The sequence below is a fragment of the Leuciscus leuciscus genome (assembly GCF_965113295.1).
Source record: "Leuciscus leuciscus genome assembly, chromosome: 18".
In the NCBI taxonomy this organism is placed as follows: domain Eukaryota; kingdom Metazoa; phylum Chordata; class Actinopteri; order Cypriniformes; family Leuciscidae; genus Leuciscus; species Leuciscus leuciscus.
This window is the reverse complement of record NC_138742.1, coordinates 3,439,864-3,457,857: the sequence shown is the minus strand read 5'-3', so window position 1 is coordinate 3,457,857 and position 17,994 is coordinate 3,439,864. Positions and strand designations below refer to the sequence as shown.

The window sequence follows — 17,994 nt, the reverse complement described above, 5'->3', positions numbered from 1 at the left end:
TCTGGACCCCTCACTCCTCTATCGCATCGCAAACATGCTGACACTGCGTTCGTGGGTGGTTCATGTTCTCTCATGAGAGCATTACCATGTCGGCACATTGTTCGTCTTGCCTTTCTCATTAGCGCTTGAGCGCTCAGCACGCCGTGTGCCGTCGAGTTTGACGACCACGTTCACTGTCTCGCATGCCTGGCAGCTTCCGGATGGGATTGCTGGTCCTTCTCATGATGGACCTAGCATTTCATTCGGGGCTCCAGCTGAGGATCAGATGTCGATCGCTACATCGGAGAGAGGGCTGTTACGCTCTGGAAATGAAGATGATGCTGAGCTTCCCACTGTAATGGTGTGCGTGCTCATGCTGAATCAAATTCAGACTTGACAGCCGTGCTTTCCCTGGCTGTGACGCGTAAATCATCTTGCCCTGCCCCCGGGCCTTTACAGATGTGTGTGAAGAACTATGGAAGCATATTGGTGCCAATATGGCAAGCCAAAGATGCCTAAATCTGCAGAAAAAGTTTTTCTTCTCTCACTACCCTCAGTGGTGGGGCTTCAGTGCTACTGTAGACCGCGTCTTCCCTGCATGTGACGGCCACCCTGCAAGTCTGTGAAGGCCAAAACACTCATAATGCACAAGGGTAGTTCTGAGTCGGGGTTGAGCTGCGCATGGTGACTGACTGTGATTAAAGTCACAGCGTTGGCCCTCGGCCAGACGATCCACCCTGGTGGACCAGAAGCGCCCCCTGGCTAAACCTTGCAGTGGTGCGAGATATCACCAACGTTTGCTTTCTCGATGTTCCATCTCACGAGACGGCCTTTTCAGTGACACTGTTGAGACCGGACACTCAGACCCCACTTCGAGACGCTATGCCTCCCGAGTCGGGTCCCTACCCTCCACCTCGCTGTAGGTACTTTATCCACAATGTGATTATGATTAGTCATATTCTTAAATTGACTTCCATTGGAAGTAGAAATTGCTAGTAGAAATTGTAATTAAAGATATTTATAATTGATTTTCTGCTAGGCATAATTCTAATTAGAGATATCTCGAATTACAATTTTACTAGTGATAATTAAATCTCTACCTAAATTATTACTAGTAAAAATTATAATTCAAGATATCTCTAACTGGTTTTTGACTAGTCGTAATCAAATTGAAGATATCTTTAATTTATCATTTTTAAAGATATCCAAAATACATTTGAGGATGTCTGAAAGTCATTTATTACTAGTCAAATTACAATTGTAGATATCTTGAATTGGATTTTTTGACTAGGCAAAACTTAATAAGAGATATTTTGAATTTGAATTATTCCTTGTCAAATCTCATGTAAAAATATATTCAATTTAATTATGGATATAACAAACAGATTTTTGACTAGGAAGACCGTTCTTAGTTTGGAGATATCTGCATTTAGCTTTGTGACTAGAATTTCAATGTAGATATCTGGAATTAACATTCTGACTAGTCAAAATTCCTTTATAGATACATGCATGCAAATACACATTTGCTAAGCTACACCTTAAACATTTTTTAACCAATTCTACCTTGGAAACTGTTGGCATCTGCCATTTTGTCTAAGAATTGTATAATAAAAGTCCTGTGTCTTGGGGTCATTATAAACTGCTTTATACAGACGTAATTCAAAAGTATGGAAAATTAAAGTGTATCTGAGGCACGTGTAAAAGTGACATGTAATATGCAGAGGAGACTCAAGAAGGTTTTTTTCCTATTCTATATTTAAAGTAGGATCATGTTGAGATGTGCTTGCTGTGGATTAAATGTAGCCTTCATTCCCAAACAAACCCATTTAAAATCAGTAAGCATTTGTATAGGCCTCATGTCAGGTGGAACATTTTGGTATAATAAAAAAAAAAACGTTTCAATGCACTGGCGCTCATCACTGAACACAGCAAAATATCGGCATCTCCGATCTCTTGTACAATACAATACAATACTCCCACCTTGTGGTTAATTACCGTATGACACGTGTAAACCTGCATCAACACAGAAAGCACAATCCATACAATGTACTAATCAATGTCATTAATGCCACTGAAACTTCTATTAACTTGTAATCTTTTTCAAATCAGCCTTCATCTTTTTTCACTGGATCTGCCTTGATTCTGATTTCTGAAGCTCTCTTGACCATCACACGTTTATTTGTAATTTTTTTCACATTTCTGGTGTAAAATTCCATTGTTCTTCACTCATTTCAAAATATATAATAAATAAATTCAGACGATCAGTTTACGGTTCTCTCTCTTTATTGAACATTGCACTTCAGTTGGTCAGTTTTGGAACATGATTCAATTAAAATAACAGTGCTATACACATACTGTACATACATGCTGGGGAACTTTTACTACATGAAGGCATCCAGATATTATTTAATGATTTAGTATTAGTTAGCAATTCATCCAGCAGCTTTTCTCTCCTTGATAACAAAAGCAGTAAACCCGAATAAGTTGGCAAAACTCAAAAAATGTAAGGCAATCAGTTGCCTAAATTTTTTTAAGTTAAGAAATTCAAGTTTATGTAAGCAGAACTGGCAGATTTATATTTTGTACTTATATATTTTAATTGTTCTTGACTTGAAATGTTGTATACAAATAAGAGTATACAAATTCATACATTTAAAGTGTAACTTGCAGGTTAACCACCACAACCAATTAATGTGTAAATTAAAGTGCTCAATATGTATATATGTAAAAATGTCTGTCTTAAAATGCGTTAAAATAACATTTATTGGGGTTTCTTCAAAGGTAGCGTGTTTTTACAGCAACTGGGTGATGACGTCATAAAAGGAAGTTGCAACCATACTCTGCTAGACTCCTACTGTTTGTGGCTTGATTATAGAGAATGACTGGGAGACTGAGGAGGTAGGAAACTAGTGTTGTCAAAGTACCGGTACTTCGGTACTGAAAATGTGACGGTACCAGCATTTCTGTAGTACCGGGTATATTCGGTAACCAGTAATAGGCAGCTGCGTTAAGTCGCTTCCATGTTTATCTAAGCACGTACGGGGCTCCAGACTAACTTTCATTACTATGATGAGCACTGTAGCCGATATATACCACGATATAGTGTCTGTGTATATTAAACTGCAGAAATACTATTTAAATATTAACCTTGCATGTTCTGTTTGTCTCTGTGTGAATGAATGGCGCAGACGCGCGTGTCATTTACCTCACACACACACACACACACACACACACACACTGAAGCACGAGTGATGCTCGCGCTGTTTTCAGTCTAGCTGCTGCCAGTCATGATATGATGACATGATGAAATTCATCTCCAGAGCCACTCTGAGTCATTTTACCGTTTCATTTGAGAAAAACTATCGTCATATCATACACGCACAGAAACTCAAAGGTCTTCACGGCAACCCGTCAAAATAAAAGTTCGGTTTAATTTTGCGTGCATGCTGCCTGAACCCGTTTGTTTTGCGAATAGCTTACTCTCATTTCTGGCAGGATCACGGTCCTCTTGAAGCCAGCACACACGATTATGTTTACAATTGAGTTATTTCAATATAACTGCTAGCCTACTTGCCATTAGACTACAGTAACTCTAGGCTTGGAGTTCCTTTTATGACGTCACGCCCAGCCTAGTGGAAGGGAGCGGGAGTGCTTAAAACCACTAAAAAGTACCAACTTTTCATATTATATTCAGCATTTTGGTATGAAAAACATACAAAACAGTGGCGGGCGGTTCTTATCTTTATGTTTATTGCATTTTCTTAGAGAAAAATTTTACCTGCAAGTTACACTTTAACTTTAAACCTTCATGCAATCTCAATGTGAATAATTTGCTTAGTGTAAGCTTAGCTAGCTTTAACAAGCTAGTTTGCTAGCATACTAGTTTGTAAACATGTTAACAATAGTATGTTATACAGTAGCGCAGCAATATTAATGTTTTCTTTGCTCTCAAATCACATGCACCACTTGTCACAATGATGGTAACTATCCTAAAACCAACATTAACAGAAATTCTTCTAAATTAGCATAACAAAACATTAATCACTACTAAATCTCCCACTTAACATTAATCTTGCACAAAAAAAACCCATTATATTACACTTAATATGAGCATTTACTCTCCCTTTCGAGTGCCATCGGCAAAGCATGCTGGGAAATAGAGATCCCAGCCGTTTCCGTTAAACTTAAAGATTGTCTAAATTAAAAGAAATAATTTCATAAAACTAAAAACAATGAAACAGTTCAGTTTACTTAAAATGTATCAGTTCTGTGAACTTGAAAGAAAAAGAAAGTGCTAAATACTCATAAAAGTTCATTTGACTGAGCTAATTAGTTTAATTTAAGTTTGTCCTACTCAAACCAATTCATTATTTTGAGCGTTAGGGTTTACAGTGTAACCACACTCGAAATTGCAGATCGTGTGGATTCTTATGGAAATGACTGGAATTCACCAGTGAAAATTCACAGAACAACAGCTCATTTTACTGCACCTTAACTCTGTTATAATGGAAAATGTTTTCTGCTTGTTGTGACATATTAGGAATACTGTTTCCGGGTCGAAGCCTCTACTTCTACTTCCTCTACCTTGTTTCTAGTGAGAATACTCAACAACCATTAATGAGCACTGATGATTCAAGTCACACATTTAAGCTTTTTCAAAATAGCTGAATAACTAACCATCTGAGATTTCGGTATAGAGATCAAAGTTAGGATCATAATTTTCAGGAATATTACAGCACAATGAGTGTATATTAGCATCGTTTGTTTGCATCTGATAGAGCTTTTGGATTTGGAAACAGTGACGTCAGACTATTTAACCCTCTGAGGTCGAGAAACGCGCCGACGCGTTTTGCTGGATTTTTTTCACATAGCAGCAACATAAACTTAAATTACTCCGTCATTTATGGTTATACAGAAAAAAGAAATATAAAAAAATAATCTGTGATATTTCTACTTTTTTATGTGTCCACTTACAATCAAATCAAAACATTGTGCTTTTGTAAAATAAAGAAAATAAACAGGGTGTGCGTTCTGCCTCTCCGTCGCGGTGAACTTTTTTTTCTTGAGCACGTCTATAAACTGAAACAAAACTCAGCGAATACTTCTCACACATTTATGAGCCATACACCTTTATACACATTTAAGTGTGTACTTTTAAATGATCGGATTCAAACTGAAAACAAATATTCTCTGTTTAAGTAATTTGTATAAAACCAACAGGATGTCCAGTATCTCAAACGCTTGCTAATTACTTTTTAATTCGACACGCCCACTCGCGCAAAAGAGATTCACATGCAAATCTCCACATGGGACGCGAACGCCCTCGTTACCTCAAACACAAAACACCAAAACACTTCACAAGTCTCTGCTTTTCGTCGAGTTTGGAAGACACGTCTGAGCTTACATTGGATTTACATCAGAAGAAGAAGAACGCGATTTGAAGACAAGAAAGATGTAAGGTAAGAAATTCTTACTTATTAGTTTATGGTATTGTTGCATAAACTTCACATTGCAGTTGAACTGTTGCTAGATATATGGTGAATATTATACTATTTAGACCCGTGTTTACTGTTAAATACTGTTTGTGGATATCTGCTCAAACATAGATATGTATAACCATAATGTTTAATATTTTGGAGCGCGATGGCGTTTGAATGTATCATATTTTGGAGCGCGCTGTGGGTTTTAGTATCATATTTTGGGGCGATTGCGTTTGAAAGGAAAAATACACCAAACATTAGGCTTTATGTTTTTACTATTATCTCATTTCATATCATCATAACGAATGGAAACATTTGAAGTAACATATGATAATCAATATATTTTTCTCTAGCGTAGTTGTTCTTGAAATCTTTTGGAAGATTTAATTTATTGTTATTATTATTTTATGCAGCACTGCGTAGCCTATGCCTACAAGGCACAACAAACCTGGTGTTCATTATATATTGTTGGAAACGTGTGTGTGTGTGTGTGTGTGTGTATTCTGTGAATTTTAAAAAGAAATTTTAACCAGAAAAATCTAAAATCTATTCCCAAAATCGTGCAGCCCTATAGTTCCTCTTGATATCAGTATGTTCACAGTTTTTTCTTTTTTTTTTTCTTTCAGGGACCAGATGCAACTGAGTCCTGCTGACTTCAACATTCACATGAGTCTCTGTACATGAACATGGTAAAGTGAAAATCAAACACCTTGTAAATGAAAGGTATGTTTTTAGGAATGGCACAAAGGTCTCTGTCTTTGGATCATTGTTTTCAATGTGCTCTTTTGTCATTTGTATTTTTGTATTGTGTTGTGTTGTAAATAAATCCAAACAATCTAAAAGCCATTCTTTTTTAAATCTCCTCATTCTTTGTGCAAGGTTGCTCTGAATGACAGGGCCTGATCGCTCCTAATAGGGCAGTTAGGGGAGTGTCTTTGTCTTTCTCAGGTGTAAAAAGCTTACATATTAATGAGATGATCACGCCTCTTCGCATATGGCTTTGTCACACAAAACACGTCTTAGAAATTTTAAATCAATATATTGTCTTATCTGAATGAGCAGTCAGGGTGATTTTCACATAGTTTTGGAGCAAATATTCTAGGCTATGTCATACAATTTTCAAAAGTCTTGTGAAGAAATAATCAGTATGGGTTTCATGGCCTTATTTCAGTGAGAATTTTTTTTGGTATTTTCACAAACCACGCATAAATGTCATTATCTCAAAACTACAAACTTTTACATACATGCTGCTGACATATTATTGTAGCAGAGTTTGTGCTGAATACAGTGTAATTAGACTTTAGCCATGAAAATGTCACTAGTAACAGAAAAAAACACAAATGTCAGAGCATGTCAGACCACCTCCAGGGCCAGAAAACAGCTCAGACCTCAGAGGGTTAATAAAGAACAGTCACTTAACTTAAGCTTAATAAAACTTAAGTTAAGTGAAGATGCACATTTTTAACTAGGATAGTCAAAATGTTAATGTCAGTTCTTTTTGCATTGATTTATTACATGGAACATGTGTTTCCATTCATTGTGTTGAGATGTCTTTTCTTGTATAGCCTATTGTATATGCATGGTTGATTATTCATGTTGCTTATGTATTATACTATTTTTGTGTATTCTATTCATTGATATTTATCTATTACTAGCTTTTTTTCCCCAAGTGCATGGAAGTGTATGCATTTAAATGGATCTAAAATATGTAATAAACAATTCTAAGTTTATGTTAATGGTAATTAATGGTTAATGGTAAGCATAGTAACATAGGACCTGAACCTGTGTGGTTCCTCAGAGAACTGACCCTTTAAAGCGTGTCTAGAGGATCTGCAGACGGTTCCGCCGGTGAAGTGAAGAACCCCTAAAGGTTCCTCCAGGCACTTTTTATTTTTACAGTGTAAAGTAAGAACTATTTATGATTAATAAATTGTTAACAAAGCATAATCTAACTCTTTATATATGAACAAATTAAACACTTATTAAAGTGACAATGAATGAAGAACTCACTATTTGTATATAGTTCATTAATGTATTAACTACAGTTTAAAAACTATTAATTAACTATAAATTAATAGTTTGTAAATTACTTAAGTGCTTTATTACTGTATTATTATAAATTGTTCTGGTAAAATCTACTTGATTGTGGTTTAGTACAAAATCTTTTTTTGGTTTTCATTTACATATTCTAATCCATTAAAGGTGAGACAGGAGTGATGATCAGTGGGTTTGAGTTTTTACCTTCATCATTATCGCACGGGTAAAAATAAGGATAGAGTTTGTCAGTGAAAGTCTGACCAGTGAAAGAGTAGATATGAGATCTGGACTCCACGTCATAAAAAGAGACCAGACCCTCCTCATAATCCACAAACACACCAACCTTCTCAGGTTTCCCTCTCAGAGATAGAGAGACAGGTGAATTATCACAAGCTTCATATTCATTTTCATTCAGCATCACAGTCCAGACTCCATCCTCAGGACTCAGTGTGATGTCCTCCTCCTTCCTGTTAATGGATTCTCTGATCACTCCTAAAGTCCACTCAGTCTTTCCCTTCACCTGCACCTCATAGTAAAATCTCCCTGAACTGAATCCCTGCTTTGCCAGAACACAAGAAACCTCATCAAATCTCTTTGGGTTTTCTGGGACGTCCTGCTCAATGTCTCCTTCACTGACTTGTTTTCCATCATCAGACAGGATGAGACGTGGATGAGCCGTATCAGGATCCAGAGTCACATCCACTGAGAGAGATCAGACATTATCAATCAACAGAACAAACATTTTCATATGTACATTATATAATACTAAATATAAACAATGTATTGTGAGTGTATTGAAGAAAATTGTGTCAGTCACACTGTACCTGCAAACTTCTGCACAAACTTCAACCCTGTGGACACAGATGACAATATAATGATGAATTATTTATAGCAATAATTTCAGGTTAACAGTGAGTTTCTCTCTACTGGCAGCATCAGTGGCATGAGAACATTTCACTAATAAAACCAAGAGAGACATTTTCCTCAGTTTTTAAGGAAACTTAAGCAGTTTTGAGGCTTGAATTGAGGAACCGATTAAGCTGATTAAATGAAGGAAAGAAGGCTACCTATTTATTTTTAGAGAATTAGTTCAATTATGCAGTTTTATTTAGAGACACCATTGTTAGTTCCCAGCATGCTTTGCACATGGCTGGAAATGGAGAGTAAATATTGAAATTAAGTTTTATTGTATGTGTTTTTGAGTGAAGGGAAACATCAGTTAATGTTTAATGTTCAGTTATGTTTGACATGTGAAAGAGTTTCCATTGCTCGTTGCACAATCAAACCGTCTCCATTGACTCTGCATTGCGAGAGGCTGCCTCCTTGTCATTTATGACTTATAACAAAAAACAAAACAATGTCTAAAAGCTGCTATGTGACAAGGTGTACAGCAAACAAGCTAAATAACCCAGAAATACATTTTTATAAGCTGTTGACCCCAAAAAACGGTTGTTTCAGGACATAAAAGTGGATCAATTGAGGCAGAGCGCAACTAGTTCTCGAACTACTCTGAGAACTACCCCCACTGGAACGCGACATGATATTGTAAATGCTACAGCTTAGCTTACGTAAATATAATATATAAAACTGACATTTGGATATTTGACTTTACCAGTGACAAAATGTTTACTGCACACGTAGACATACTGAGTGTCAGGATCCCACAATTTACCCGTTCTTCCTGCTGATGCTTCACGTCTTATTGCCTGTATCCACTTTTGCCTCCTTAAAGGCTGGCTTTTACGTTTCGGAAGCTTATAAAAATGTATTTCTGGGTTGTTTAGCTTGTTTGCTGTACACCTTGTCACACAGCAGCTTTTAGGCATTTTTCTGTCTTTTGTTATGTCATAAATGACAAGGAGGCAGCCTCTCGCAATGCAAAGTCAATGGAGACGGTTGGATTGTTTTCCCCCCCAGTGGGCGTGCTCTTCAGATTATGACGCGTTGCGCTCTGTCTCTATGAATCAGCCATTTGAACGAATCGAATGAGTGAATGATTCAAAGCCCTATTCGGACAGGGTTAACTCTACAAGGGTAGATGGAGTGTAATTTTACCACAGGACGTCTGTAATATTAATGGCCAGTTCACACGGGATAAGAGATCTCAGTAAACTAGCAGAAGTGGGAGAGTAACTCAATTTACACACCGCCGTCTAGCTTTGCTAATGCCAGTGCAGTAACAAGTGTGTGTATTGTGCTGTGCTGAGCAGATACAGTCTTTTACTTGTACAACATAACTTAAAGTCAAGTCACCTTCATTTATATAGAGCTATTTACAATACAGATTGTTTCAAAGCGGCTTTACAGAGATAATAATGCAACAAAGTTTGTTTCTAGAAGAAAATAGCATCACATTCCAGCTTAAGTAAGTTCATTTTTGTTGTTAAAAGTTATTAATTTAGTTGATTTATATATAAAGCCACTCTGGAGAAAACCGTAATGTCATCGTCCAGCTCAGTTCAGTTCTCATATAATGGTGTCAATGCAGGAGATCAATAATATTGTTGAATATTAAATGTCCCCAACTAAGCAAGCCAAAAGCCAAAGGAGACAGTGGCAATGAACCAAAACTCCATCAATGACAGAATGGAGAAGAAAAGAAAAAAAAAACCTTTGGATAAACCAGGATCACTGTCAAATACAATACAAGTCCATTTCAAACAGGTCATTTCCGTTCACTAAAAATCACACACTTTTGAGAGTCAACTTAAATAAATAAAAATACATTTCACAAAGAAAATATAAAATTATTATAAAATTATATTAAATTCATTGTGTCATATATATTAAATAATTTAGGAGATTTTACATGATTTATTCAGGTATATTTCATTAAAGAAATCAAGCCTTAAAAACTACCTAAAATATCATGTGTAATATTATTATCTTTTTTTTTTATAGCATGTTACAATTTTTACAGTGATTTGTATTAGTGTTTGTTCATGAATAGTCACATCATATCACTCACATGTCTCTAAAGTTAAAGTAATACTGTAATAACTGGTTATAACAGTTAAAGTTTGGATATAACTTTACATACTCTACGTTTAGTCAGTGATTTTATCACACCAGTCTAATGCTAACATGGCAAGTGTAAGTTATGTTATGGTTATATTTCTCAAACAGTGTGATCTTTTGCAGACTGAGACAAAATAATTGTGGTGATCACCAACTTTTTATTCAACCCATAATATTCCTTGAAAAAACGTAATTTCTAAGTTAATAACAAAAAATCTACACTCTGTATTTGATATTCACATACCAGTTTGACTGAGTTTTTCATTCAGTGTCTCATCTAGAGTTTTCTTCAGTTCAGTCAGAGCTCTTTTCAGAGAGTTCACATTCCCATCAGAGTCAATCCTGATCTCAGTCCAGTTCTTGGTGTGTGGACGAGTGTTCAGGGATGAGCTCATCTACAGCAGGAGAGAGAGAAGACTGGTAAATAGGATCATTATTATTAAAGCAGATCAATATGTTTTACACAGGAGCTTTCTAACACAGTTGAGGCAAAACCTCTGTATGGATATGGATGATAGCACCGTACTTCCCCTAGTTGATTGATTACATGAAGAATTGCTTATATTTTCTCTATTAAAACATTTCTAAAATATTTAAATATGCAAATTAAGCTTTGTCTTATGTTCAGTCTATAGTGCTTCATCGCCATCTAATGGCCTGGCAGCAGAATACAGGGTTTTTAGTCGTTTTCGCAGATCCGTGTGAATGAGGATCGTTTTGATAATGGTGTCGAAGGAGACTTCCTGTGACGTCATGGTTGTCACGGCAGCCTGATTTTTAAGCTCCCAGAGGAGAATTTGTAAAAACTAGCCAAACCTTAATTGTAAACCTTATATTCTGCAAAAAACACTCACAATAATCAATCGAAATGGCCTGCAATCGAAAAGATACAGATAAGAAGGGTAAAGCATCGAAAAAAGATGAACAACCGAACCCAAAGGACGAGGGAGGGGAAGAGCACATGGCGGCAGTGCTAGCCGAGCTGCGAATACTAAGAAAGGAGCACGCTGAAGCCTCTAAAGACACTAAAGACTCCTTAGCAAGAGTAGAAGCCGCACTGGCCGAAGTAGACGAAAGGATGACGAAATTAGAACAACGTGTGACTGAATACGAACAGAGGCTGAGTGATGCAGAAGATAAGTCGCAAAGAAACGAGCGAGCCCTTCATAAGAGATGCCAGCTTGTCTGCAAAATGTGAAGACCTAGAGTCCAGAGCAAGACGGAATAACGTCCGCATATACGGCGTGAAAGAAGACGAAGAAACCAACAAAGACATGCTGAGTTTCGTAATTGATCTCATCCGAACCTCACTGACATTACCAGAAGAGCTCAACTTAAATGTAGAGAGAGCACATCGCTCACTGACTATGAAACCGAAAGACGCAGCGAGCCCCCCGAGATCCATTATCGTTAGATTTCTGGACTACAGAATCAAAGAAACGGTAATCCAAGAAGCATGGAAACACCGCAGAGGAGTGCCATATAACGGACAGAGGATTTTCTTTGACCAGGACTACACATCAGACATCCAGAAGAAACGCAAGCAAGTAAGAGACGTGATGAAATTGCTAAAGGAGAAGAACATCAAAGCTCAATCGCCATTTCCTGCCAAGCTGAAAATTCACCTGAAATCTGTAACGAAGACCTTCACGACCCTCGCAGACGCGGCCGCACGGAGAGTTGGGTATCCAGGTTCAATTGAACGAACGTGAGACACTACAGGCAGAACTTTTGAAAAACAAATGGACCGAGGCTTCAACGTCAAACAGAGCGAATTCAATGACCAACACGTACTTGAAGAGCATTCTCCATGGTGGCCATCGATGAACAAATGAAACATTACTGAACTGTGAGTAAGTTAGTGATAAAAAAAAAAAAAAAAAAAACCGATTTACCCTGTAACACATGTTTGGCTAGTTTTATTATTTAAAGACGACTAATAAGAGAGGATGGGTTCTCCTCAGTTGAGCGTTTTTTTTTTTTTTTCTCTCTTTTTTTTTTTTTTTCTCTCTTTTTTTTTTTTTGTCTGCGTTTACATTAAGCCATATTACAGTCAACTTATCACTTGTAAGCTATACGATAGTTGCAACAGCACTGTGTGCATATCCCCAGAGAGACCGGTCACAACTCTCTGTCCTTGTTGAGACTTAAATGCTTGTTTATGCTTGTTAGAACAGTCGGGTTTTTGAAAGTTTTTTTTTTTTCTTGTTCTATCTGTGAGTTCTTGTTCTCCACAATGGTGGAAGTTATATGTTATTCTTACAATTAAGCAGTCACATAAGATGCTTTGTAAACACGGGTATGAGTCTACATTTGGAAAATTAATGTCTACTATAAAGGTCAAAATCATGGGATACTGTTATCCACATTGATAAACTGATTGTAGTAAGCTATAATGTCCATGGATTAAACCATCCTATCAAAAGGAAGAAAATATTCAATCAGCTCAAAAAAATGCAATGCTCAATTGCATTATTACAAGAAACCCACTTATCAGAGAGTGAGCATATAAAATTAAGAAGGGAATGGGTTAATTTAGTATATAGTGCCTCAAATGGGAAAAAAAGAGGGGTGGCTATTTTAATCAACAGAAACTTGGCCTTTAATGCAGAGAAGGTGATACAGGATAAATCAGGTCGTTATGTCATGGTGGTTGGGACTGCTGGAGGAAATGAGGTATCCATACTAAATGTATATGCCCCAAACGAGTATGATCCAATGTTCTTTAGAGAGATCGCTAACATCATTGCAGGTAATGCAAAGGGGGTATTAATAATAGGAGGGGACTTTAATGCAGTGCAGGATGGGAAACTGGATAGGATACCCACTGAGAAGGGATCTCAGTGCTCCAAAACAAAAACCTTAAATAACTTTATGTCCGAACTGGGTCTTACTGACCCATGGAGAGCTAAAAACCCAAAAGGGAAAGATTTCAGTTTCTTCTCTAATGTCCACAATAGTTACTCAAGGATTGATTTTTTCTGTCTCCCCCAACAATACATGCATAAAGTAACAGACTGTTTCATTGAACCTACAGTATAACCCTGAGTGATCATGCACCTATTGTGCTGAAAGTAGATCTAGGCATGCACTCTTTTTTCAGATATTGGAGGTTAAACGTATCACTGCTGAATAAGTCTGAAATAGTAGAAGAGTTAAGCAAAACCATAAAAGAATATTTTGAGATCAATGATAATGGTGAAGTTAATCCTTCAATTCTGTGGGAGGGAGCAAAAGCAGTTATGAGAGGAAAAATAATACAGATATCATCAAAAATAAAAAGACAGCGACTCAAGGAACAACTAAATCTGGAAAATAAAATAAAGCTTTTAGAGACACAACACAAAACCACAAGAATGAGCAACATTGCTACAGAACTTAAGGAGACAAGAAAAGCCTTAGACAAACTCCTGTCATATAAAGCGGAAGGGGCTTTAAGATTTTCTAAACAGAGATATTACGAGATGGGGAATAAAGCTAGCCGCCTTCTAGCATTTCAACTTCGTAAAGCTCAAGCTAATCGTACTGTATCCAAGGTTTGTCATCCTACACTGAGTAGAACAGTATCTCAACCCAAAGAGGTAGCAGATGCCTTTGCATCATTCTACCAAAACTTATACAAAGAACCAAGATTACAAACATCAGGAAAGGATACTGATACTTTCCTTACTGGTTTAAATCTCCCCACATTATCAGAAGAAACATCTAAACAGATGATAACACCAATTACAGAAACAGAAATAAGAGAGGCTATAAAAAGATTGAAAAGCAACAAATCTCCAGGAGTCGATGGGCTTCCTGGAGAATTTTACAAATGCTTCATAAATGACCTTGCGCCCATACTAACCAAAGTGTTTAGATACTCTCTCTCTAAGAATAATCCTCCGGAGACATGGTCACAGGCCATTATATCTGTGGTTCATAAAGAAGGGAAAGACCCAACACTCTGTGAAGGATATAGACCCATCAGCCTGATATGCAATGATCAGAAAATACTGACAAGTATTTTAGCACATAGAGTTCAAAAACATATTACTACTCTGATTAAGCCAGATCAAACAGGATTTATTCCTAATAGACAGAGTGCCAACAATATAAGAAGAACCCTAAACATAATTACTTGCGCTAAAAGAGACAAACTAACATCAATGTTAACAGAGGTGGAAAGTAACGAATTACATTTACTCGCGTTACGTAATTGAGTAGTTTTTTTGTGTACTTCTACTTTTTCAAGTAGTTTTTAAAATCTGTAATTTTACTTTTACTTAAGTACGTTTTGTTTGAAGTATTGTACTTCGCTACATTTTAAATCACATCCGTTACTGAGTAAAAAAAAAAAAAAATTATAATAATAATTTACAAAGTTTGGAAAAAAAAAATCGCGCTCCGGAAACTGCTACATTGATTGAGGGGCGGGAGAACAAACGTGCAAAAAAGGTGACGCTGACTCAGCTGGAAGAGAAACGCCCTCGAATTATTATGAAGCGAACCATGGCCAGAAGGCTATGTGAATTTAGATCTAGGAAAAACGCGTGGTTAGATATCCAATTTGCTGAAAATGTGGACGCAATGTGGCTCTAAAAGGAGGAAACATAGACCATCTATCCATGCAGATAAAGGTATGTCCCGTTTGCAGAGCGCATCCCCGAATCCAGTCATGCAAATGGAATTAACATGCAGATGTCACGTAAAACACGCAATGATGTAGGCCATATGAATAAATTGAAATTATAGCTGTGCAATCAATCCAATCGCGACATGGTCTCAAAGCGCAAAAAGACTGCTGTGTAAATGTTGTGTGCCTGTGTGAACGAGCTGCTCCGGTTTGTCTATTGCATACTCAAGTATGGCTGATGTGTTTTCGGCGTCTAACAAACAATATGAGGACATGATTTAATGAATGAACATTTAGAGAGCTGCTCTGAGAGAACGCATAATACACTCTGCTGAAACAGATCTTCACTACCCGTCAAAATAAAAATGTGGTTTAATTTATATCAGAAATATATTTATATATTTTATATATTTTATATATATATTATATATATTTATTATATTTATATAAATTAATATCAGAAATATGTTACTATTGTAGGCCTACAATACAACATACTTATCAATATAATAACAATAATATGAATAATAATAAAAATATTATTTAAGGAATATATTTTTTCACCCAAAAATGGAAATTAGTTATTATATTATTATATTATATTATTATTATATATTATTATTATATTATAGATATTATTTACTCACCCTTAAGTCATCCTAGGTGTATATGATATTCTACTTTAAGACTAATACAATTGGAGTTATATAAAAAAAATCTTTTCCAAGCTTTAATGGCAGTGAATGGCCGTTTCTGTTTTGAAGTCCATAAAAGTGCTTCTATGCATCATAAAAGTGCATCTATCCATCATAAAAGTGCATCTATCCATCATAAAAGTGCATATATCTATTATAAAAGTGCATCTGTCCATCATAATAGTTAACCCATCCATCATAAAAGTGCTCCACGTGGCTATGGGAGGTTAATAAAGGGATTCTGAAGCAAAGCAACTAGTTTGTGTAAGAAAAATATCCATATTTACTATAGCTTCCGGCTCTAAAGCGCAATTTATGCGAGTAATGAGATGTACTGCTGATATTTACGCTACACAACACTACTTCAACGTCATAAGTTACGCAAGTTGTGGTTTAGACGCAAGTAGACTCCGTAGCTAGAATTGTACATTGTAACATATTAAAAATGGATTTTTTTTTTATGAGGAAAACTCATTGCTTCGCTTTAGAAGGCCTTTATTAACACCTCAGAGTACTTTTATGATGAATAGATGCACTTTAAAGGACTTTTTTTTTAACATAACTCTGATTGTATTTGTCTGAAAAAAGAATGTCATATACACCGGATGACTTAAGGGTGAATAAATCATGGGCTAATTTTCATTTTTGAGTGAACTATCCCTTTAATACCATAAACCGTAATATTTTCTGAGACAATATCATACTGTGAAAATCTCATACCATTACAACCCTACACGGGAGAAACCCCCGCTGTTAAAAAAGTTACTCAGTAACTTTTACTCTAAGTACATTTTAAATGAGATACTTTTTACTTTTACTTGAGTAATTTTTTAGACCAGTAATTTTACTTGTACTTAAGTAAAATTTTATTCAAGTAGTAGTACTTTTACTTGAGTAGAATATTTTATTACTCTTTCCACCTCTGAATGTTAATAAGCTTTGATGCACAGAAAGCATTCAACACTGTAAATTGGGTTCCCTTTCGTGGTCACTCCGAGTTACGTCGGATGACGACGATTGGGGTTTCGCTTAGAAGCCTATCACCTTCGAGTATATAAAACGAGCCAATGGCAATGAAATGCCATGGGTCTGCGGAATTTGCATAGCGTAACTCCGCCCGCCGCAGGGGGTATATAAGGAAGTACGCTGGCACAATGCAGATATGTTTTCGCTTCGGAGCCGAGAACTTCTCCACTCCTGCAAGCCAAATATTCTGAGTTAGTCTTCTCTTACCTTCGAGACGAGCGAACTCTCCGGTGTTGGTGTGACGGCGTTTTCAGCGAGTGCTCACTACCCTGCTGATCTTGTCAGTGATCTGACAGATAGTGTGTTTCTCCCTGTTCGCTTCAGCATCCGCGGAGTTTTTCCTCTCACAAAAAGAGCATTGCACGTGGCACGTCTTTTTAAAGATGCCTCGCCCGTGCACTTCTGGTTGCGGTGGCGAGATATTTTTCTCTGATGGGCACGATCGCTGCTTAACGTGTTTGGGCGTTGATCACGCTAAAGCAGCGTTCGTGGATGACTCATGTTCTCACTGCGGGAACATGACCATCTCTATGCTGCGGTCGAGACTCAATGAGCTCACTAGAGCGAGAGTCCCCCTACCCACACCCCGATCTACTGGTCCCGAGAGGGCTAGTACTTCGGCTGGTGGCCGGGGTGACCTGAGGGTGACTGTGTGGGACATACCGCCGACACGTCCACGGTCCACACACCCCTCTCCAGCATCAGCACCCGCGAGTGTTCAAACTGAGACCGCTGGTCCCTCTTCGGAGCCCCAGCGCGTCTCGTTTGGAGCTCCAGAGGAAGATACTATGTCCATCGCTGCATCACAAGGTGGGCGCGAGTCCTCGGGAAGTGAGGATTCGGCTGTGTTGCCGCCCTCGGGCGTGCCAGCATTGCCCGAGTCTGATCCCGAGCTGACCGCCATGCTTTCCCGGGCAGCCGCGGCCATTGGTATTGAGTGGTCCCCGCCACCTGATCCAGTGCGCTCGCGGCTGGATGATTGGTTTTTGGGAGCGGCCGCTGACACCCGTCGCCGCCCAACCCCAATACCATTCTTCCCGGAAGTGCATGAGGAAGTCACGCGGTCCTGGAAGGCTCCCATGTCTTCCCGTGATCGTTCGACGGCTTTCTCCGCCTTTCCTCCCCTCGATAGAGCTGATGCTTG

The 17,994-nt window shown here is 37.6% G+C and overlaps 2 protein-coding genes across 3 annotated transcripts in view; both read right to left on the bottom strand.

The window, feature by feature from the left end:
- LOC309480260 (uncharacterized protein) overlaps positions 1-17,994 on the bottom strand; it is a 104,817-nt gene that overhangs the window by 39,689 nt on the left and 47,134 nt on the right. The window contains exons 13-15 of the mRNA XM_082144671.1: positions 10,759-10,909; positions 8,321-8,347; positions 7,630-8,198 (exon numbers count right to left, since the gene is read on the bottom strand). Coding sequence (XP_082000797.1) covers positions 7,648-8,198; positions 8,321-8,347; positions 10,759-10,909 — 729 coding nt within the window. The 3' untranslated portion in view covers positions 7,630-7,647. The remainder of the gene's footprint in view (positions 1-7,629; positions 8,199-8,320; positions 8,348-10,758; positions 10,910-17,994) is intronic.
- Positions 1-17,994, bottom strand: part of LOC309480902 (E3 ubiquitin-protein ligase TRIM39-like) — a 76,364-nt gene that overhangs the window by 39,689 nt on the left and 18,681 nt on the right. The gene's annotated exons all lie outside the window — the stretch shown is intronic.